This window comes from Schistocerca gregaria, chromosome 3 (assembly GCF_023897955.1).
Source record: "Schistocerca gregaria isolate iqSchGreg1 chromosome 3, iqSchGreg1.2, whole genome shotgun sequence".
NCBI classification, from domain to species: domain Eukaryota; kingdom Metazoa; phylum Arthropoda; class Insecta; order Orthoptera; family Acrididae; genus Schistocerca; species Schistocerca gregaria.
In genome coordinates, this window is record NC_064922.1 from 886,287,466 (window position 1) to 886,310,316 (window position 22,851).

At 46.7% G+C, this 22,851-nt stretch overlaps 1 protein-coding gene across 1 annotated transcript in view; it reads right to left on the reverse strand.

The window, feature by feature from the left end:
• LOC126355654 (neural-cadherin-like) overlaps positions 1–5,219 on the reverse strand; it is a 184,553-nt gene extending 179,334 nt beyond the window's left edge. Inside the window, exon 1 of the mRNA XM_050006018.1 lies at positions 5,121–5,219. Coding sequence (XP_049861975.1) covers positions 5,121–5,219 — 99 coding nt within the window. The remainder of the gene's footprint in view (positions 1–5,120) is intronic.
• Positions 5,220–22,851: the final 17,632 nt, after the last annotated feature.

The window sequence follows — 22,851 nt, forward strand, 5'->3', positions numbered from 1 at the left end:
TACTTCATATCTAAGAATTCATTTATTAGGTAGAAGGAGTTGACATTCATAAATTCTTTTAATTTACTTTTAAATGTTAGCTAGATACCTGTCAGACTTTTAATACTACTCGTATTTGGCAACTGACCAAAGATTTTTGTGGCAGCATAATTCACCTCTTTCTGTGACAAAGTCAGATTTAATCCAGGATAGTGAATATCATCCTTTCTTCTAGTGTTGTAGCTATGCACTTCGCTGTTTTTTTAAAATTAGGATGGGTTATTAGTGACAAATTTCATAAGTGACTATATGTATTGCAAAGGTACTGTGAATATCCCGAGTTCCTTAAATAAATGTCTGCTAGGTGATCTTGGGTGCGCTCTAGCTATTATTCGGATCACACGCTTTTGTGCAATGAATGCTTTCTCTCTTAATGACTAATTGCCCCAAAATATGATGCTATATGAAAGTAGTGAATGAAAATAGGCATAGTAGTTAAAAAGCTCCGAACCGACGTATATGAAGCCGAGACAAGTAATTTAGTACAAGGTACATGGGCCGCAAATGTCGGGAAATACCCCAAATGTGGATGACAAATGTTGAACGTGATACATCACATGTGAAATACAAATAATACTTTCGAGCGTGTGCATGAAGGCATGACAGACCGATACAGTTCTTGCATTCAAGCAAACGTGTGCAAATTTCGAATATCTTCTGTAAATTTGATCGTTTTCAGAAGTTACAAATTGTCCTTGCTGTAACCAAGTAAACGCTGTTTTTATTTTGTATTTCTTTCCTTTTGTTCCTTCTTTTTTTTGTTTACAGACGTTAACTAGTAAAAAAAAATGTAGATAAATTACTGGTAACGACGCCATTCGTAAACGTATACTCATTTACTTGTGACGCAATACGGTAGGTTCTCGTTGTGATGTACTTCGGAATAAACCAGCGGTAACCGCCGGCCGGGGTGGCCGAGCGGTTCTAGGCGCTTTAGTCCGGAACCGTGCAATTGCTGCGGTCGCAGGTTCGAATCCTACCTCAGGCATGGATGTGTGTGATGTCTTTAGGTTAGTGAGGTTTAAGTAGTTCTAAACTCTAGGGGACTGATGACATCACATGTTACGTCCCACAGTGCTCAGAGCCAGCGGTGACAGCGAGAATGGTAAATAAAATAGTGGATCTTCCCTCAGTGTAAACACATACCCGTCTAAAGCAACGGGAAAGATAGTGCCTGCTAGACGCAAGACTAGGACCTTCAGCCCCACCCATACGAAAATAATATTCGCGCAAACAAAGTTGACACTCGGCGCGGTGGCTGATGGGAACGACTGTGAATGGGAAATGCCTTTACGGCCATTTCCAAAAACCAGAGCGCCGGGTGGCAACTTTCTTTGCCTGTGTAATACTTGACTAGGATTGCGATGTTCAGTTGCGACAGACCGACAACCTCAGCCGCTGCACATGCGGCGAGATACGTCATCTGGTGACGTAATGTGGTTAACATCTGTCATCCACTTTTGGGGTGTTTTCAGTCATTTGGGGCGCCGTGCGATTTATATCAAATAACTTGCGTCATCTACGTCGCTTAAGAGGTTTTTTGAACGTTAATTAGAATCACCATGTATATGTTTCCCCGCCACTCTCTTCTTTTTCTCCCATTAATTTACATTTTATCTCACCGCCACTACCTCCTCACTGACTTACACTGTCCCCTTCTTTTTTTTATTTCCCACTTCTACTGTCTCCTCACTCTTCCACAGCCGCTGTTTCTCTGCTACTTTCTTTCATCGGAAAAAAGGCCGAATAGGTTCGCATGCCGAAGTTTCTGATGAGGAAGGCGAAATGAGGCACTTTCTGTCAAAGTCTTTCAAAGACCAACACATTCATCTTTTCTGTGCTCCGGCAGGAGCACTTTTCCACTAGTTCGCTTTTTCCCTGTTACAGCAGGGCGCGCTGCTTGTAAAAGACGGACTCTATAGTTCAGTGAAGTTTGGACAGTTTATTTACACACTTGGACACATTTATATACTTTGCAACAACAAAGAAGTACGCTTAATAGAAGGTTAACACAAAATCGTTTATGTTTTTTCTGAACACTTTGCTCATCGACCGCAATTATTCAAAAGCACCCGAAGCATGATTTGTCTCTTGGAAGAGTAAAAATGTTTTTAGAAATATTTTACTGATTTTTGCAGTTTTTCCACTTTTGGCAGTCATTTCAATTTCTTTTAAGTCATGTTAAGAACCTTCTTAGCCCATTTTTTTTAACACTGAAGTACCATTTTTGCACATCTGTATAGGCATTAAGTGCCTATTATAGAAAAAAAGCTTGCCAAAAAGTTTTATTAACGAAAAACTATTGGTAAAAACATTAAAAAAATGTTCCAATGTGTGTGAAATATTATGAGACTTAACTGCTAAGGTCATCAGTCCCTAAGCTTGCACACTACTTAACCTAAGTCATCCTAAGGACGAACACACACACCGATGCCCCAGGGAGGACTCGAACTTCCGCCTGGACCAGCCGCACAGTCCATGACTGCAGTGCCACTGACCGCTCGGCTAATCCCGCGTGGCGATAAAAACATATAATTGCATAGGTTTCTGCGCCCAAAGTCAGCTGACACAAAAGTCCTCTGAGTATCGTAGCGAGTCATAATATTTTTAAAAAATCTGGAGAAATCAACGTTTCGGTCATGTTTACACGTTTACAGTGGTCTTGTTCTGCGTCTAACTGAACCCTTGCGCTGACCGTAGAACCCTATCTATGTGTTCGCTACATCAGCTAAAACTACATTTACGGCTCGGATCGGACATTACGTGCATAAATACGGTAACTTTGAACCTCTAGATCTCGATAATGGATAAAGATTACGAAAAAATGTTCAAGGTTGCCTGAGAACTTCATCTTTAGGACGTATGGCTAAAAGTTATGTGCAATATAGTCATGAGCCTACCATTGTCGGCACTCGTCTCTCTGACGCAGTGTCAAGGGAAGATGTAACAATGGTCGCCACGATGGTGCTCCAGACGTAGTAGCACTGTCCGTATTATGGTATTTGTGGATTTTTGGGTCCTAAAAGATTATCGAAGATTTTCTTCCCAGAATCTAGAGGTTACGATTCGCATCAGAATAGGCAATAGGAGATTTTAATTTTAACATTGCTTCCAATATATTTTCGCTGCACTGCCCGATCCATTCGTCGGAGGTCCACGATACTTCGCGAACAACCGTTCCGCCTTAATCATGGTTCTGCTTTTTTTGCCGCGTTTTATTCGGTCCCCTGAAGGAGGAAGACACTATTCAGCCAATGGTTATATTTAAGTTATTCTGCGGGGACACTTTACTTGTTTCATATATTGACAAGGGAAAGGGGGGGAGCGATTATATCTCCCAATTGGGAATTTACACTCCTGGAAATGGAAAAAAGAACACATTGACACCGGTGTGTCAGACCCACCATACTTGCTCCGGACAGTGCGAGAGCGCTGTTCAAGCAATGATCACACGCACGGCACAGCGGACACACCAGGAACCGCGGTGTTGGCCGTCGAATGGCGCTAGCTGCGCAGCATTTGTGCACCGCCGCCGTCAGTGTCAGCCAGTTTGCCGTGGCATACGGAGATCCATCGCAGTCTTTAACACTGGTAGCATGCCGCGACAGCGTGGACGTGAACCGTATGTGCAGTTGAGGGGCTTTGAGCGAGGGCATATAGTGGGCATGCGGGAGACGGGGTGGACGTACCGCCGAATTGCTCAACACGTGGGGCGTGAGGTCTCCACAGTACATCGATGTTGTCGCCAGTGGTCGGCGGAAGGTGCACGTGCCCGTCGACCTGGGACCGGACCGCAGCGACGCACGGATGCACGCCAAGACCGTAGGATCCTACGCAGTGCCGTAGGGGACCGCACCGCCACTTCTCAGCAAATTAGGGACACTGTTGCTCCTGGGGTATCGGCGAGGACCATTCGCAACCGTCTCCATGAAGCTGGGCTACGGTCCCGCACACCGTTAGGTTGTCTTCCGCTCACGCCCCAACATCGTGCAGCCCGCCTCCAGCGGTGTCGCGACAGGCGTGAATGGAGGGACGAATGGAGACGTGTCGTCTTCAGCGATGAGAGTCGCTTCTGCCTTGGTGCCAATGATGGTCGTATGCGTGTTTGGCGCCGTGCAGGTGAGCGCCACAATCAGGACTGCATACGACCGAGGCACACAGGGCCAACACCCGGAATCTTGGTGTGGGGAGCGATCTCCTACACTGGCCGTACACCTCTGGTGATCGTCGAGGGGACACTGAATAGTGCACGGTACATCCAAACCGTCATCGAACCCATCGTTCTACCATTCCTAGACCGGCAAGGGAACTTGCTGTTCCAACAGGACAATGCACGTCCGCATGTATCCCGTGCCACCCAACGTGCTCTAGAAGGTGTAAGTCAACTACCCTGGCCAGCAAGATCTCCGGATCTGTCCCCCATTGAGCATGTTTGGGACAGGATGAAGCGTCGTCTCACGCGTTCTGCACGTCCAGCACGAACGCTGGTCCAACTGAGGCGCCAGGTGGAAATGGCATGGCAAGGCGTTCCATAGGACTACATCCAGCATCTCTACGATCGTCTCCATTGGAGAATAGCAGCCTCCATTGCTGCGAAAGGTGAATATACACTGTACTAGTGCCGACATTGTGCATGCTCTGTTGCCTGTGTCTATGTGCCTGTGGTTGTGTCAGTGTGATCATGTGATGTATCTGACCCCAGGAATGTGTCAATAAAGTTTCCCCTTCCTGGGACAATGAATTCACGGTGTTCTTATTTCAATTTCCAGGAGTGTATTTGCAGGAGATTTGTGGGACAGCTTCGGTATTCTCCTTAATGGCAAAAGGAAGACATGCAAAACCAGGCAACAGCTGCTGGTGTTGCTACCTGTTTCCTTCTTCTTCTTCATCTCGCTTCTTCATCTTCGCTTGTCATCACAGCGCCGTCTTCTTTCATACTCAAATTGCTTCCTTTCTTCTATGCTCATGAGTGTTCTTTTTGCTCCAGCGACCTCGGCTGTCATTTCCGGTAGGCGTTCTCGGCCGTTTTCCTGTGGCGTCTTCATCTGCTGGTGTTGCGTGCAGCTCTCGGCCTGACTAACCGCTGCGGTGCGCGTCCCTCTGCGCCGTTCGCGTCTCTGCTGGCGCGGTCCATGCTGGTGCTGGTGTGCCTCTCGTAGCAGGATGCGGAAGGCCTCCATTTCAGCATCGAGCGCTGTCCTGAAAAGGGATTCCGCTTCTTCCAGGATGGCATCGACGTTGACGCGGCGATCGTCTTTCTCACCCCTCGGGATTGCGCTACCTCTTGCCACTGCAGCGGCCGTCTCCCATAGGTGTGCGGCGCTGACTGACACCTCTGTGCGGTGTGCGGACATTTGCCACGCCGGACATTTGCCACAATTTACCTGCCCCGAAGGATTGGGTTCCTTGTCTCCCCCTCCTCCTGCTCCTCCTCCCCGTCGCTTACTGAGCCTCTCCACTGGTTTACTTGACATAGAACCAGCGTCTCTCTGGATTTTCCGCCACATGTCTAGAGAGAGTTTCGTTGTGGAAACTATTAAATGCATCTCGCATTGAAATCCGCACCAAATTTCGAGCCTCAGTACAACTTCACCAATCTTGGAGATTTTGCGTCTGTCTAAATTATCCGTGCCTTTTTCGGTGCTCCTGCAGCAGCTTTATGTCGTGTTTTGTGTACCATGGCGGATCAGTTCCGTCTCTTATTAATATATTTGGTATGAATCTCTCGAGTGCTGTTGATACTATTTCTCTGAACTTAAGCCACATATTGTCTTCACTTACATAGTTTGGAAGGATTTTAGACTGTCTCTTAGAAAGACGCCAACCGAATTTTTAGTTGCTTTTATAAATAGATTTATTTCGCGTTTAATTTTGGTGAATTTCTTTGTTACGGAATTGAGCCTCGGTACTACTGTGTGTTCACTAATCCCTGTATCCGTCGTGACGCTCAGGATTATTTGTGGCTAAGAGGTCAAGTGTTCTTCCGTAACCATTTACAATTTGAATGGCCTCATGAACTTATTCTTCAAAATAATTAAAAAAAGGATTTAGAACAATCACGGAAGTTGTTTTCTATCTACAATAGGGTCTGGAAATGTATTTTTGTCAACATACGGAAGGTAGGTTGAAGTCACTGGCAACTATAACTGTATGAGTAGGGTACCTGTTTGTGATGAGACTCAAGTTTTCTTTGAAGTGTTCAGCAACTGTTTCATCTGAGACCGGGGGTCGGTAAAAGGAGCCAGTTATTAATTTATTCCGGTTGTCGAATATCACCTCTGCCCGTACTAAGTCACAGGAACTATCAGCTTCAATGTCGCTTGTGAGCTGGAACACACATTACATTATTTTTCCTGAAGTTGTGCTTCCTGTTTCTGTTCTAGTGCAGATCATTACAATTACGGCTTTTCCTTCCAAAACCTAGCATGCTTTCTCTATGAACCTGTAAATACCAGAGCTAAACAATGTAGAACAACAACATACGTTACAAGCATAGCATTCTGTATTACTTCATTTCCTTATTCCTAATATTTTAATTAATGTTTTTAACATTGTTCAAATGGTTCAAATGGCTCTGAGCACTATGGGCCTCAACTGCTGTGGTCATCAGTCCCCTAGAACTTAGAACTACTTAAACCTAACTAACCTAAGGACATCACACACATCCATGCCCGAGGCAGGATTCGAACCTGCGACCGTAGCAGTCTCACGGTTCCCGACTGCGCGCCTACAACCGCGAGACCACCGCCGCCGGCTTGAACACTGCCCCGCTACACTTTATTAACTAATGTTTCGCCGCAAGTGATATCGCATTTTAGAGAGTAAATTAATGTGGAATATGTCCTTCTTCTTTTCAAACATTCACATACCCATTTCTTCTTTCCTTGTTGTTTGTTGTCTTTTGGGCATGCAGTTGTAATAATTAAAGTAAGAACAAATGCATTGAGCAAAAAGAAATGATTAGCGTACATTCACATTCTCTTTACATCGTTCCTTTCTTGTTGCTCCCATAGCGATGGACTGTTTCTATCGCAATCAGTAAGCGTGAAAGGAAGCTACCGTACAAACAGAGGAATCTACACTCCTGGAAATTGAAATAAGAACACCGTGAATTCATTGTCCCAGGAAGGCGAAACTTTATTGACACATTCCTGGGGTCAGATACATCACATGATCACACTGACAGAACCACATGCACATAGACACAGGCAACAGAGCATGCACAAGGTCGGCACTAGTACAGTGTATATCAACCTTTCGCAGCAATGCAGGCTGCTATTCTCCCATGGAGACGATCGTAGAGATGCTGGATGTAGTCCTGTGGAACGGCTAGCCATGCCATTTCCACCTGGCGCCTCAGTTGGACCAACGTTCGTGCTGGACGTGCAGAACGCGTGAGACGACGCTTCATCCAGTCCCAAACATGCTCAATGGGGGACAGATCCGGAGATCTTGCTGGCCAGGGTAGTTGACTTACACCTTCTAGAGCACGTTGGGTGGCACGGGCTACATGCTGACGTGCATTGTCCTATTGGAACAGCAAGTTCCCTTGCCGGTCTAGGAATGGTAGAACGATGGGTTCGATGACGGTTTGGATGTACCGTGCACTATTCAGTGTCCCCTCGACGATCACCAGAGGTGTACGGCCAGTGTAGGAGATCGCTCCCCACACCAAGATTCCGGGTGTTGGCCCTGTGTGCCTCGGTCGTATGCAGTCCTGATTGTGGCGCTCACCTGCACGGCGCCAAACACGCATACGACCATCATTGGCACCAAGGCAGAAGCGACTCTCATCGCTGAAGACGACACGTCTCCATTCGTCCCTCCATTCACGCCTGTCGCGACACCGCTGGAGGCGGGCTGCACGATGTTGGGGCGTGAGCGGAAGACAACCTAACGGTGTGCGGGAGCTTCATGGAGACGGTTGCGAATGGTCCTCGCCGATACCCCAGGAGCAACAGTGTCCCTAATTTGCTGAGAAGTGGCGGTGCGGTCCCCTACGGCACTGCGTAGGATCCTACGGTCTTGGCGTGCATCCGTGCGTCGCTGCGGTCCGGTCCCAGGTCGACGGGCACGTGCACCTTCCGCCGACCACTGGCGACAACATCGATGTACTGTGGAGACCTCACGCCCCACGTGTTGAGCAATTCGGCGGTACGTCCACCCCGTCTCCCGCATGCCCACTATACGCCCTCGCTCAAAGTCCGTCAACTGCACATACGGTTTACGTCCACGCTGTCGCGGCATGCTACCAGTGTTAAAAGACTGCGATGGAGCTCCGTATGCCACGGCAAACTGGCTGACACTGACGGCGGCGGTGCACAAATGCTGCGCAGCTAGCGCCATTCGACGGCCAACACCGCGGTTCCTGGTGTATCCGCTGTGCCGTGCGTGTGATCATTGCTTGTACAGCCCTCTCGCAGTGTCCGGAGCAAGTATGGTGGGTCTGACACACCGGTGTCAATGTGTTCTTTTTTCCATTTCCAGGAGTGTATATTTATACATGGCAGAACTAATTGCTTACTGACATAACCGTCGGTATTGCTCTCGTTTCCCAATAGCTATAAATATTTCGATTTCGGAAAAGAAGCTCTGTATTTGGCCAAGATGTCGAAGAAGAAAGTCCCTTACGTACTGGTTATATCGAGTAAGATGTGGAGACGGCGGTTTGTAGCGGACAGAAGTAGTACGAGGAAGGGCGTCCCTTGCCTGAGTGATCGCTACCTGGCGAAGGGGCAAGTGTGGCAAATGTCCGGCGTGGCAAATGTCCGGCATTCCTCTGTGCAGTGCGCAGCTACACCCCCTCCCCTTTCGCCCCCTCCGCCGTCAATCCCATTCACTAGCGGCAGGGTAGGGTAGGCCGGCGCGCGGCGTGACCAGCTGTGGCTGGATCGTTCTCAGCATCTCCAAGTATGCCCGCATCACGCCGCGTCTGCGTTATTTTTGTCGTTTCCCGGTGTCCCACAGCTGTTGCCGCGTTTGCCTGGTCCTTCGCCTTCTTCGCTCTGACGTCGCCACCGTCAGCAGAGGACACGCAGCCGCGCCAGCTTGCGACATGCGGCCCGCCGCAACGAACGTATATCAGGTGATTCTCCCGTCGCCGTGCAGTCTCGGCTGGCGTGCTTACCAGCGCACCTGACGGACCGCATCTGAGTGTGGCAGTTTTTAGCCACTTGCCACTTCTTTTGTCATCTCTAACACTGTGGCTTGGTCTCAAATCCCAGAGGACGTTCGGCGTGGCCGTGCGGTTCTAGGCGCTTCAGTCTGGAACCGCGAGACCGCTACGGTCGCAGGTTCGAATCCTGCCTCAGGCATGGATGTGTGTGTTGTCCTTAGGTTAGTTAGGTTTAAGTAGTTCTAAGTTCTAGGGGACTGATGACCACAGATGTTAAGTCCCATAGTGCTCACAGCCATTTGAACCAATTTTGAACCAGAGGACGTCGCCCACCCTAATTTGAACATTGGTGGCCTCTTCTTATTGGTCCGGTTATGTAGTGTTACAACCGAACCCAGCATGGAGCAGTCCTCAATCATCTGTTTCTGCTGTGCAAATCGAGGGAGCCTGGGTAGAAACGTCTTGAACGTTTGGCTGGCTTCGTATTCGGGTCTGGGTGTTGCGACGATGTACTTAGGGCTGCATGCTGGCCATGTTTATACATGCCAGTCCAGAGTAGGGGCCTCGCTACCCCTACTCCAAGTTTGGTGGTGGTCGTCATACATTTTCGACGGGGGGGGGGGGGGGGGGGGGGGTGAGGGGGGCGAGTGGACTCATTTGCCTCTTGCCCACTATCTCTGTCGCATCTCACTTCCAGATGCCACGTTCTGCTTTGACGGGGCTTAGTAGTGCCTCCCATGCTTGCTCAGAAGCTTGTAGATAAATTATCAGTTGAAACGGTCCTGTAGCCACCTTTCATTAGTCCGGTATCCCGTTATTCACTGGGCATTTCTCTTTCTTTTCCTTGTTTCTCTTTTCTCACAACTCTCATAGTAGTGTGATTGAATGAATGTGGTTGTGTGTCACATTGCTAGACGGTGGCGTAGTCTGCTGCAGAAAGTCTGTGATAGTCATACAGATTCAGCAGCAGTTGTACAGAATAGCGAACTGTCGTAGTGATCAAGTAGGCATAGAGGTTTGCACTACTTGTGAGAAATCCACCTGCGTTAGGTTGGTGGCGGAAGTGGCATCTTTGGGTTTCCCGGGCCATGCAGAGCGTGGAAGAGGCTGGAAAAGGAAAGGAGAGACAGTCTGCCGCCAGTACAGGAAGCGTCCACAGCTGCGCTCCAGTCGAAGAAGGGTGAGTTAGGCTGACCGCGTGGCGCGTTGTTACTTTGCGAGAGGACAGCTGTTAGTTTTTGCTCTCGCTTTTCAACTCTGAAAGATTGCTTTGCCTTGTCACAGCAAGTAATGCAAAACTTTGGCAGATTTTTATTTTAGTAAATTTCTATAGCAGACTTGGATCTGCCGAAAGAGCGCCACACAAAGGTGTCGATGAGAAGTGAGCACTCGCTACTGAATGAATGTCTGTTTGACTTTAGCTGCGCCTTTATAAGATTTTATTTTTCTAAATATTAATAGCTTTGCCTTCTTGTAAATTTTCCTTCCTTTATATATCTGTTGCGGCCACTTGTAGTAAGCGTTGCTTCACGTAATGGTGAATGGAAAAACAGAGGCACGCCAGCGACAGAGACGTTGCGAAGTAAGCACACACAGGTAGCCTCGCTGACAGCAGCAGACTACCAACAGACTGACGCAAGGACACAGACAGACCGAGCGCCGAGCGAAGCGTGGAGAGTGCTGAGTAAGGGGAAGTGAGGCCAGCACGCTAAGTTACGCTGCAATAAACTGCAGGACTAATAACAAAAAGCTACCACCGAGGGTAAAAAACGTCCTCATGCCGGATATAAATAGTGGAGCACAGGCAGCAACAGACAGAAGCCATTAGGAAGCAGTTCGGATCTGAGGACGGACATGGTCCGTGTTCGAATGTTCAATGTTCGTAGGTGGCGATTCCGGAAGTCTTCTCCTGCTCGCAGGAGTCATCCGGTCGCCGCCAGATGTCAGCTTCAGCTCTGGAGGTCGGCCCGAGTTCGGTCGGCACCATGGCTCACTAGCTACAGCGAGAACTTCCAGCAGGACCGGCCGTAGCGTGGTCTCGGTCACAGGCGCCGCCGGGGACTGACGCCCGGACTTCACGGCAACCCGGCCCCACGGCGCATGGTCCGTCCATCACGGGACCTCGCGGACGTCGCGACTGATGGCTTCCGAGCCGCCAGTGCAGCAGGCGTCGGCAGCTGACCTCACGGTAACGCGGCTCCGTGGGCGTGCCCCTACTGGAGCGCAGAGCGGCGACGAGTTCATCTCAACCACAGGGCATCCTGGCTTCAGTGGAGCACTGGTGCCCTGAGGCTCTCGAGTGCGTGCATTGTCGGAGAATCTACACAGCAGCAGCCAGGCAGAGGGATCCGCAGGTCTGGGCAGCGACGATGAGGGAGAAATTGAAAAGAAGGTTCAATAAATAATTGTAAAACTCTACGTCATCTCAGTCTTTGGCGCAGCCACTGTGCCTGCTGCTAACAAGTGGTGCACAAGTCGTAACATTCGTCCGTGGGGAGTCAACCATGTGGTTGAACATTAGAATTTGTTGGGCTACCGTCAACGCTAAATGTCCGACTTCATTTTTGTTTTAAAGAGTGTTAACTATTCACGATTGTGTGATGTGATACTGTTCCAATTTGGTCACAATACCTAGAAATTGCGTCTCCACCAACCACGTGGGCACGCGGGTGTACTGCGAAACGTGTACCGTTTCACGAGTTATTGCGATCAGTTATCAGGCAACAGCAGCTGTATGAATGATTCACACCAATGATTTTAGGTGCAGATTATAATGGTGAATGTATCGATGCTTTTCTGTAATGTTTTAGGAATTAATGTTATCAGGAATTGTATACATGCCTCACATATCTTTTGCATCACTGGTTCAGAAGCCTACTCCAAAAGTCGATGCCTCAACGCAGACCGAGGTGGTGAGTGTTGGCACTTACACCTGCAGCTGTCAGTGCACTTGCAACTCAGCCAGTGTTTTAGAGCCGGTACCCCCTACTCGAACGGCAGACAAAGGTACAGTGGCGAACTTGGGCCAGCCCCTGGCGCCTCCAACAGCTGAGGTTGCTCCCAAGCCCAGTGCGCCAATTACCACTCCCACATTAGCTCCGCCAAAGCCCACCAAACCACAGAAAGCTCCTGTACAGCAGCAATAGCGGGTCAAATCCCGTGGTAAACCATCTGATCATGCGGAGTTGTTTTACTTGAAGCTTCATCTGACTCTTCTCGTGAGTTGATGGAATTCGATGTATGTGTGGGGCAATGATCTCGTCCCACGCCTGCCCCTCCACCTGCTGCGGTCTCCCCGCCCCGTCGGAGAGACAGGATGAAGGTGCTACCCCCAACATAGATGGCCCCCATGCTTCAGTGGAACTTGCAAGGGTTCAGGACGCATGTGGAGGAACTTCGTCTACTCTCTCAGGGTAGACCACTGTGTCTATGTCTCCAGGAGACGTATTTCCATCCATCATAGTCCCCTGAGATACGAGGCTATACACTCCACAAAAAGGACGACCTGCGTGGAGAGAGAGATAGAGTAGGTTTAGGTATTTTCGTCAGGACGGACTACCACTCCTCGCTTCTCTCACTTACGACCACTTTACAGGCCGTCGCTGTGTCAGTGCATGTGCGTCATCCATTGACTGTATCGCTTTACTTGCCCCCACAAGATGCGCTTGATGAAGCGGCCCTCGCCCACCTTCTGACACAGCTCCCCCAGCCATTCATTATTTGTAGTGATTTTAATGCCCACAATGTGCTTTGGGGCTCTGCAATTACCTGCCCCAGGGGTAGAGCAATTGAGAGGCTTCTCCTGTCATCCTGTGCCTACTTGCTCAATGGAGGACAGAGTACTCATTTCTGCACAGCGACTGGGTCGTTCTCTGCCATTGATCTATCACTTTGCTCTCCTGCTCTTGCTGCCAGTGCTCACTGGGAAGTGGTCCCTGACTTGCATGGCAGTGATCATTTCCCCATCTGGATTCACCTGCCAGATGGCGTGGGCCCCGAAAGGAGACCACCACGATGGGTGCTCAGTGGAGCTGACTGGACACTTTATAGCCAGTTGGCCCAATTCGAACACTGTGCGAATGTTGAGGTGTGGGTGGATCATATTACCGAAACGGTACACCACGCCGCTGCAGCATCCATTCCACAGTCCACAGGCTACCGGAAGAGGCCACCTGTGCCTTGGTGGAGTGCCGAATGCCGCTCTGCAATCAGGACCAGGCGTGCGGCTCTGCGTCGGTTCAAGTGTGGGCCGACTGCTGAGAATTTTGCAGCCTTTCGGGTGGCGAGGGCAAGATGTCGCCACATTATTCGTGAGAGCAAGAAGAGGTCGTGGCAAAAGTTCCTGAACACTATTAACCGTTCCACCAAAAGTTCCATCGTGTGGGACACCATCGGGAGAATTTCTGGCAGAGGAGGGAGGTGCCCTATAGCTGCTGTAATGAATAACGGTACTCTCCACACAGATCCGCGAGACATAGCGCAGACTATGGCAGCGTATTTTGCGACAGTTACTGCAACAACCAGTCAGGATCCAGGTTTCCAGCGGCATAGAGCCGTTACTGAGAGATGTAGCCTGGACTTCCAGTCCACCTGTCATGAAGTTTACAACTGCCCATTTTCTATGTGGGAGCTGGATTCTACATTGTCTAGAGGTCGTGACACTTCCCCTGGTCACGACAGGATCCATTATAGTTTGCTATGGCACCTCAAAATGCGCAACAAAGAAATCCTCCTCGCACATTTTAATGCCATTTGGGCGTCGGGTCACTTTTCAGACGCGTGGCGTGAGGCAGTTTTAATCCCTTTTTTAAAACCTGGGAAAGACCGCCCGAGCCCAAGTAGTTACCGCAGTGTTGCCCTCACTAGTTGCATAGGGAAGACCTTGGAGCGGATAGTCAACCGCCGCCTTGTTTGGATGTTAGAATCCTGGCAACTCCTTAGTCGCTTTCAGTGTGGGTTCAGGAAGTTTCGTTTCATCTTCGATAACCTTGCCCTCCTGGAGGCGGCTACACAACAAGCTTTCCTACGCCGTGATCACCTTCTAGGTGTATTTTTCGACGTCGAGAAGGCCTACGATACTACTTGGAGGCGTCTCATCCTGGAGCAGCTCCACGAATGGGGTTTTCGTGGTTGTCTTCCTCTTTTTATTCAGTCTTTCCTCTCGCCACGATATTTTCGATACCGAATTGGTGACGTCCTGTCTGAGCAGGAGAACGGTGTCCCTCAGGGTAGCGTTTTAAGTGTGACTCTCTTTGCCATCGCTATTAATAGCATTACGTCCATAGTGAAAAGTCCTGTCCAGTGTTCTTTGTTTGTGGGTGATTTCTCTTTGTTTTGCTCTTCTTCAAGCCTTGCAACGACAACTCGTCAGTTGCAACTTACGATTAGGTGTTTGCATGACTGTGCGCGGAAGAGTGGTTTTAAGTTTTCCACCGAGAAGTCTGTATGTGTTCTTTTTAGCCGTTCTCGTTCGATTTTAACCTTACCTGAGTTGCGGATGAGGGACACTATTCTTACTTTTAAAGACACGGTGAGGCTTCTGGAGCTCATTTTTGACTCGAAGCTCACGTGGTTACCTCATCTTAAAGACCTGAAACGGCGGTCACTTAAGGCTTTAAGTATTTTAAAATGTGTTAGCCACAGTACATGGGGAGCTGACAGGACTTGTCTGCTCCAGTTTTACAGGGCGTTTGTGCGATCTCGGCTCGATTATGGGTGCACGGTGTATGGGTCTGCGAGGCCTTCTTAAAGATGTTGGACGTTGTGCACCATGAAGTGCTCTGGCTGACCGCAAGGAAACAAGGGGAGGAGTCAGCCACTCTGCATTCCGAACTAGCCCCAAACCGAGCCTCTGTGCAGAGGCTGGTGAACCGCCACTTCATATGCGGCGACGGCTACTTACAGTGCGCCAGGCGTATAAAACTTTGTCCACACCATACACCCCTGCATACCCTGCCATTGCTCAGCCTCCTCTGGCACAGTTATTTCATAACCGGCAACGTGCGACGCAGCCCTATGGGATTCGCGCACAGGATTGCCTCACTGCGATGTCTATCGCTGGTCTTCGTGTTTTGCGTCGCGGTTGGAGCAGATCTCCACCTTGAATCCTCCGGAGACCCAAACTTATTTTAGATTTGACTAATTTTAAGAAAGATCGCACACCAGATTTTACATTCCAATCTCTGTTTTTTAACATTTTAGATGTGCATCACGGTTTCACTGTCGTTTACACTGTTGGCTCCAAACAGGAGAATTTCCTTGGCTGTTCTGTAGTGTTCCCTGATCAAGTTACCCGGATTCGCCTCCCTGCTGAATATACCGTTTTCGCAGCGGAGCTCCACGCGATCCTGAAGGCACTGGAGCAGATGAATCGTGTTCGGGGCGATCGATTTCTTCTCTGCTCCGATTCTCTTAGTACCTTACAATCATTGCAGAATCTGTACCCAACTGAGGAGATGGTCGAGCTGATACATGACCAACTGTACTTGCTCCAACGGCGGGGTACAGAAGTATCCTTCTGCTGGGTGCCTGGTCATGTCGGCATATGGGGCAATGAACAGGCCGATCGGGCTGCCAAGGAGGCCTGCAGAGAGCAGGATGTGTTCCAGTGTCCTATTCCTTTGCAGTCAGTCATCGCTGCACTCCACAGGAAGTGCATGGAGTTGTGGGAGGACGAATGGCTGGCGGTGACGGCCAATAAACTGCGGTTGATAAAGTCAACCACTCGGCCGTGGCGTTCCTCCTGCCGGTCGCTTAGGCGGGAGGAGGTGGCCCTCACACGTCTAGTGATCGGGCACTGTCCTCTCAGACATAGCTTTTTATTACGGCGGGAGGATCCTCCCTTTTGTGATGCTTGTGGTGTGCACATCTCTGTCCGGCACATTTTGACAGACTGCATTTTATACCGTGATGCACGGGCAGAAGCACAAGTTGATGGACATCTGCCTTCTGTTTTAGCTAATGATGAGACGTGTGTGTCTAGGGTTTTTAAGTTTTGTGATGTGTCTGGACTCTGGCCTAAACGTTTAGGCTGGAGGTTTTAGTGTATTGCAGAGTGGCTGACTCCTCCCCTTTTTTCCTTGCTGTCAGCTAGTCACTTCCATCTGCTACATTGTTTTAGCTCCCTCTATCATTTTCTTCCTGTGTTGTCCATGTTTTACTGCTGACGCTCTGCTTCATCCCACGCTTTGGTGTGGGTGAGCACATGTTTTTCAACGATTGTTACCCATGTTTTCTGTTTCATTTTATATTCCTGTTCTGGGATTTTTCTTTACACCCGTCCCACTAAGTTACTGAACGGCCGCTGAAGACCTTGCTGTCGTGCGCCCAAAACCCCTCTACTACTACTACTTAAGAATAAATGATTTTATCCACAATTTTCTGTTGTATTCCGAGGTTACGTTTTTGCACCTAAGCCACGCACCACGTAGCTTTCCCGTTAGCACATCCAACGCGTTTCCTTACGAACAGGTACAGTGTTTAATTTCCCCTTTTATTTTAAAACAAATGCTTTAGATTAAGTCTTATTTTCAGCTGTGTTTCTGGGAGCTGATCTTATTAACAGTCTTCATGCATTTTCTATTTTATTTTAAGTGTTTGATTCTCTTGAACAGTGCGGGCAATACTATTAATTACATCGCATCCCCTATGAGCGACATCATGTCCTTGGGCTGCAGTAGGCGGGAGGGCGCTCATGTTCTGTAATCAGTCTCCGATTGTGCGGATCGTCTGTTCACACGGAACTTGGTAAACACAGGCTCTTTTGAGACCGAAGTCGACTTTCACTGTCCCTAATAAAGCTCGTATTTTGTTCTGGAAGGAGGAAAAATGGACGTCATGCGATGTTTTCGCGACAGCCTTCCACTTTTTAACGATACATTGCCAGCAAACGGCACGAAAGCGGTCTTTTTATTGTCTTCTTCAGCGTTTTCGTTCTCCGTGTCGTTCTTGGGACTCTTGCGTCACAGGGCCGTCCGAATCTGTCGGTTGCTGTATTCACTCTTGAGGAAGACTCCTCCGTCAGAAATGGCGTACGCCTTGTGTATCATTGTGTAGAGCACGCTGTTCTTCTGCGGAGGATGGTGCCCGCTAGAGACATAGAGGTATAAATCCATATACGTTGGCTTCCTGTTTACACTGTGAAAAAGCGAGCCGTCGGGCCTTCGTTGAACTACGACGTCGGGAAAAGGAAGTTTGCCGTCTTTTCTATTTCCTTAGTAAACTCAATGTTTTCACGAATGGTCTCCAGTTTGTCTGGCCGCTTGGACCTGTAGCAGTTCTTTCTATGTGTGGTCCAAGTTTATTCGAGCTGTGTAACTTGGCCGTGACACATTATGCGAAAGTCAATTTCGTCCTTAAGTTTTGAACACCACTGTTGTTAATCACCAGAAACAGGCACGGAAACGTCGGCTAGTGTCGAGGAGTGGAAGTTTTTTCCACTTAAGTTCAGGCCTATTGGAAGGACATTTTGAAAAGTTTCGGCTAATAATCATTGCACGGTGAAACACAGTTGTGACTCGTGTTAATGATTACGCCTACGATTCTCATTCTGTCCGGCTCAAAAATCTCCACCACCTTGCTTAAGAACCCGAGGAAGGGGAAAATCACCTAGATGTTTACTTGATAGTGCGCAGTATGAATCTGCTGACTAAGAGGAAATGTCTCGTTGCAGTTTGTTGGAGGTAAGAACATATCAACAAATCAGGCAGTGAAGTATTTGACACATTTGCAAAGAAAACTATCTACGACAAGAAGAACTATCGTGACATTTCGTTCTGACGAAGAAGCATCTCATCAGGTCAGATTGGGAAAAAGAGGTAAGAGCCTCGCAGACGACAAGCGAAAGACATTAAGCTACAATAACACCTATACGAACAAGACCTTGTTACCGTGAGCTCAGATGCGGGCGGTAATTCTTAGTCGTTACACATCGCATGATATTTAGTCACTGTTAATTGAAACAACGCCTCCATTGCATCGATATCGTACTATACGTCTACGACTGCGATAAAGAGTAGAAACGTAAACCACATTTTCTTTGTGAATCTTCAGGTTTTGGAGGAGCAAAGACTGTTCCATTAAGTTTCGGGTGTGCAGCCGCAAGAAATCTCCTTCTTCTAACATTTCGGCTGTGTAACGTTCAGCCATCTTCAGCCGACGCACACCGATCTGTATTTACGCGCAAATAGCTGCCACCATCCTGCCCAGACAATGAGTGTTCTCCGAACTTTGACTCACAGAGCGCATATTATTTCTCACGAAACCAGTCTGCAAGATGAACTTTCTCACTTACAAAGAGTGTTTGAAGACAATGGGTACTCTCCACAGCAAATACAGAGGGCAATGAAAATGAAACCGAAAGAGGCCACAAAGAAAGCAGTAGAAGATGAAGAAACCTTTAAATCGATGGCCTTCCTGCCATATGTGGGTAGCCCCTCATCAAAAATAGGACGCATTCTCGGCAGACACAAAGTAAAAGTGATTTTTCGTCCTCCACCCAAGACAGCTGCACCCGTGGGCTCCGTCAAAGATGATTTGCTGCTCCGAAAATCTGGGGATTACAAAATTCCATGTGAATGTGGCCTTTCTTACATCGGACAAACAACTCGTACTGACCAAGAAAGATGTACAGAACACCGGAGGTACACGCGACTTTTACAACCTAACAAGTCGGCAGTGGCAGAGCACTGTATTGATAATGGTCACAGTATGTTGTATGACAACGTCGAAATTTTGGCAACTAAATCATCCTTTTGGGACTCGATAGAGAAAGAGCCAATTGAAATTCGCTTGACGACGAATTCAGTTAATAGAGATAGTGGTTTCAATCTTGATAAATCATGGAATCAGGCACTTGCTGTAGTTAAACTCGCAAAGACATCGTCACAGTGCAGCTCACAATGATATATCGATATGCCAACACAAATCAACTGCGGAGTCACAGATGCAACTCGCGCATTATGCACGTCTCTGCCGCCGCCCAACGTCTCTGGCGCACTTGCATCTGTGGCCGCAAGCGCAGTCGCGCTATAAAACAGTATAAAGGGACGAAGCGAGCACTGGAGCTGCAGTCTTGCGGCTCACTCTGAAGATGGCTGAACGTTACACAGCCGAAATATTAGAAGAAGGAGATTTCTTTCGGCTGCACACCCGAAACTTAATGGAACCGTATTTTCTTTCGCTGCATATGCCGGGAGGACGCTTCAAGTACTTTACAGAGAAAGACCAGTTGTCTGAAACGTCAGCTGCCAATCTCAGTACTGTCAGCATGAAACGACTAATTCCTACATGCAACGTTATATACCTTCATATTTGAAGTGAAAGTAAGTATATGAGACACATTATAAAATATGTGTTAATGAATTTAATATTGTTTTTGTTGTTTGTGCTCCACAGCTTTGATAAATATTAGAAATGACATATTGCAGCTCGTGAAGATGCAGAATAATTTATTTTTAACTCTACGATCAGTTTCAGTCAGAGACCATTTTCCACTTGTCGCGCAACTTTATGGATAGAGGACAAGTTTCAGGCAAAACAGGATATTTGAAAAATGTAGTAAGTTATATTTAATACGCAACGTAGTAAAATATACACAATACTTCCAATTTTTGGTAATAACAGGTATAACATATATATCTCGTACAGAAGTTCTCAAAATGTAACATTCATGCAAAGGTAAATGCGTGGAGCGTCCATTACACGATTATGCAAAGAATATAAAAAAATGATATAGCAAAGAACTGGTATTATTACCAGCATTATCTTCGAATTATAATATCACCAAAATTTTCAATCTTTTTTTGTTTTGTTTTTTAGTATAAGATATCAATTTAAAATTAAATTTGTATCTTTAGCATTATGTGAAAATTTCAATTTCTTCCGTAAGATTCATGTATATATCTTTCTCTGTTTTGTGTGGAACAGTTATATTGGTTCAAATGGCTCTGAGCACTATGTGACTTAACTTCTGAGGTCATCAGTCCTCTAGAACTTAGAAGTACTTAAACCTGACTAACCTAAGAACATCACACACATCCATGCCCGAGGCAGGATTCGAACCTGCGACCGTAGCGGTCGTGCAGCTCCAGGCTGTAGCACTTAGAACCGCTCAGCCACTCCGGCCGGCAATAGTTATATTGTTTTCATTTTTGTCTACTACCTGCCTATCGTCCCTTAAATGTGTATCAATGTCGATGGTTTGCCTTTGTCAGTGTTGAAATGTTCTTTATGTCGTGTACCTTTCTCTGTTTTGTGCAGAATAGTAATATTGTTTTCAATTTTGTCTACTACATGCTTTTCGTCCGTTAAATGTGTATCAGATATCTATGGTTTGCCTTCGTCAGTCTCACAATATTCTTGATATCGTGTACATATTTTTCTAACTGTTTAACCCATGTAAAATTTTAGGTCGTCGTTGCACTTCATTTTATATAAGCCTGATTGGTACTTGTGGGATATCGGGTCAGATTTATGTCCTATACTGGACTGAATTGTATTACTAACCCAAAAACAAATTTTTATTCCTCTGTTACGAAATATGTAGCTAATTTTGTCAGACACTAGTCCGATTTATGGTATCACTACATATTTTTGTTTCTGTTTCTTCTCCTTATTTATTAAAGCTGTTTCTCCCCTTTTTGTGTTAGAAAGCTTATTTTTTGTCTTTATAGATTTTATTAACTAAATCAGGGTTGTATGCATTTCCGTGTCTGTGTGTTACTATGTACGTACTTCTGTTTCAGTGTCCTTATCAGATTGTGGTAAGTGGATCATTCTGTTTGCCACGGCATGGAAGAACGCTCTTGACATATTATGGGATGACACGAGGTATTGTGAATTATCCCAACAGACGTGATTGGTTTTCGCAAAACATTAAGTGTATGAGTTCCATTTTCATTGTGGATAGTGGCATCTAAAAGGTTTATGATTTTCTTTTTTCATACTCAGCGGTGAATTGTGTGTTTCTGTGAAGTTCATTGAATGTATGTGGACGCTTTTCTTTTGTTCCATTTCCAGTTTCTAACATAATCCTTTCTTTTTATAGAAGTAGCCGATACCAGGATTAATCCCATATCTGGTATCGGTGAACATTCTCGTCTCTTTCACTGCATGAGTTTCACTTGATTTTGATATGATGTATTAAATTTCAGACTAAAATTTACAAAAAGAAATTAATTTGTTACACTCTTTATACGCAGTTAAAATTCTTCTTCTTTTATAAATATCTGAAACTACGAAATATTTGGCGTACTTAAAATTCATATTATTCATTGCACAATCTAACGCTAAATATTAAATTTATATCTAGATTCATTTATAAAATAATGTTACATCTTGATGATGATTCTTCTTTTGTCAAGGAAGTTTGTAAATTCTTTTTTTTGTAAACTCTTTGGAATACTGTAAGTACCGCAGAATGTTAGTAGTAGTGGGTATGCCTCTGACGTATTTTTTTAATGATAGACACTAAGTGGAAATTGTGAAGACGGTGTGAGACTGAAAAATGTGACAAAGAATAAAATTCAAGAAATATACAGGCAAATCTTCATCATTTATTTAGTCATCAGGAACTCACAAAATTTCAGCCGCTGGAATGTACCCCTAAACTCAAGAAGTGAAATTAGAGATAAGTAAAAAGTTTTTATTTTGTATATCTTACGCCTCTTGAAGCTTTCGAAACTTTTAGATGCAGAGAAATATAATGCTGATGTGTGGGAGGGGAAGGTTACACACTGAATAAAATAATCGTGTCATCTTCGTAACATCTACAATACATTATTTTATCAAGCTTGGATTCAACGAATTTCAGAAATAACGTGCAGTTACCATCGAATATGATAAAGAGAAAATCGTAAACATTTAAGGTGTCACCGTCCGCGAAGAGAATGGAACTGATTCATTTCATCTTTTCTGAAAACATGTGCATGCTATGTACCTAGCATGTACTGTGAATTACGTATAATTCTGAACTGAACAACTCATTTCACTGGATCATTGATAATCAAGATATAATCTGCTTTGAAAAAAGGAAGCAAGAAGATTGTCGTCTAGAAATAGTGTCAAAGAAATTATCAGAAGAAAAACCAATTATAAAAGAGGTGGTTTACAAATATCTGACATGCAGACAGGAAAAAAAGCTTTATTTCAGACGCTGAATTCATATCGGTAGAGGAAAATGAAAGAACGAAAATGGCTGAAAGCATAAAATTTTTACGTTCAATTTATCAGGAGAGGCAGTGGAAATATCTGCCGTACCTCATCTTCGCGATATGGGTCTGGTACCAACCCCTAAAACACTCTAGCGGCGTTGTGTTTTCGGAATGGGTGGAGCCATGTTCCAGGGTCGCAGGGCAGCTATTAATCCCGGCCGTACAGAGCCCGCCAAGCGAGATGGTACGTGTACGCACAGGCCATACGTCACACAGTGCCTGTGAGATACGGAGGAGAGAGAGAGGGAACGAGCAGGGTGCAAGGATCCGGCAGCGACGGCGAAATAGCAGCGAGCGCAGTGCAGGGTGCTAATGCGCGTGCGTCGTCGGCCGCAGGAGCGATGGGGTGAGGAATAGGTGACGTGTCAGCCTAGCCTCTACCACATGGTGTTCCCTACTCTCTTTGGCAATTCCCGTGCATTTGGTAACCTCGGCAAAATAAATAAACGCAAAGCCAGAAGAATTTATACAGAGGAGTTCATTAGC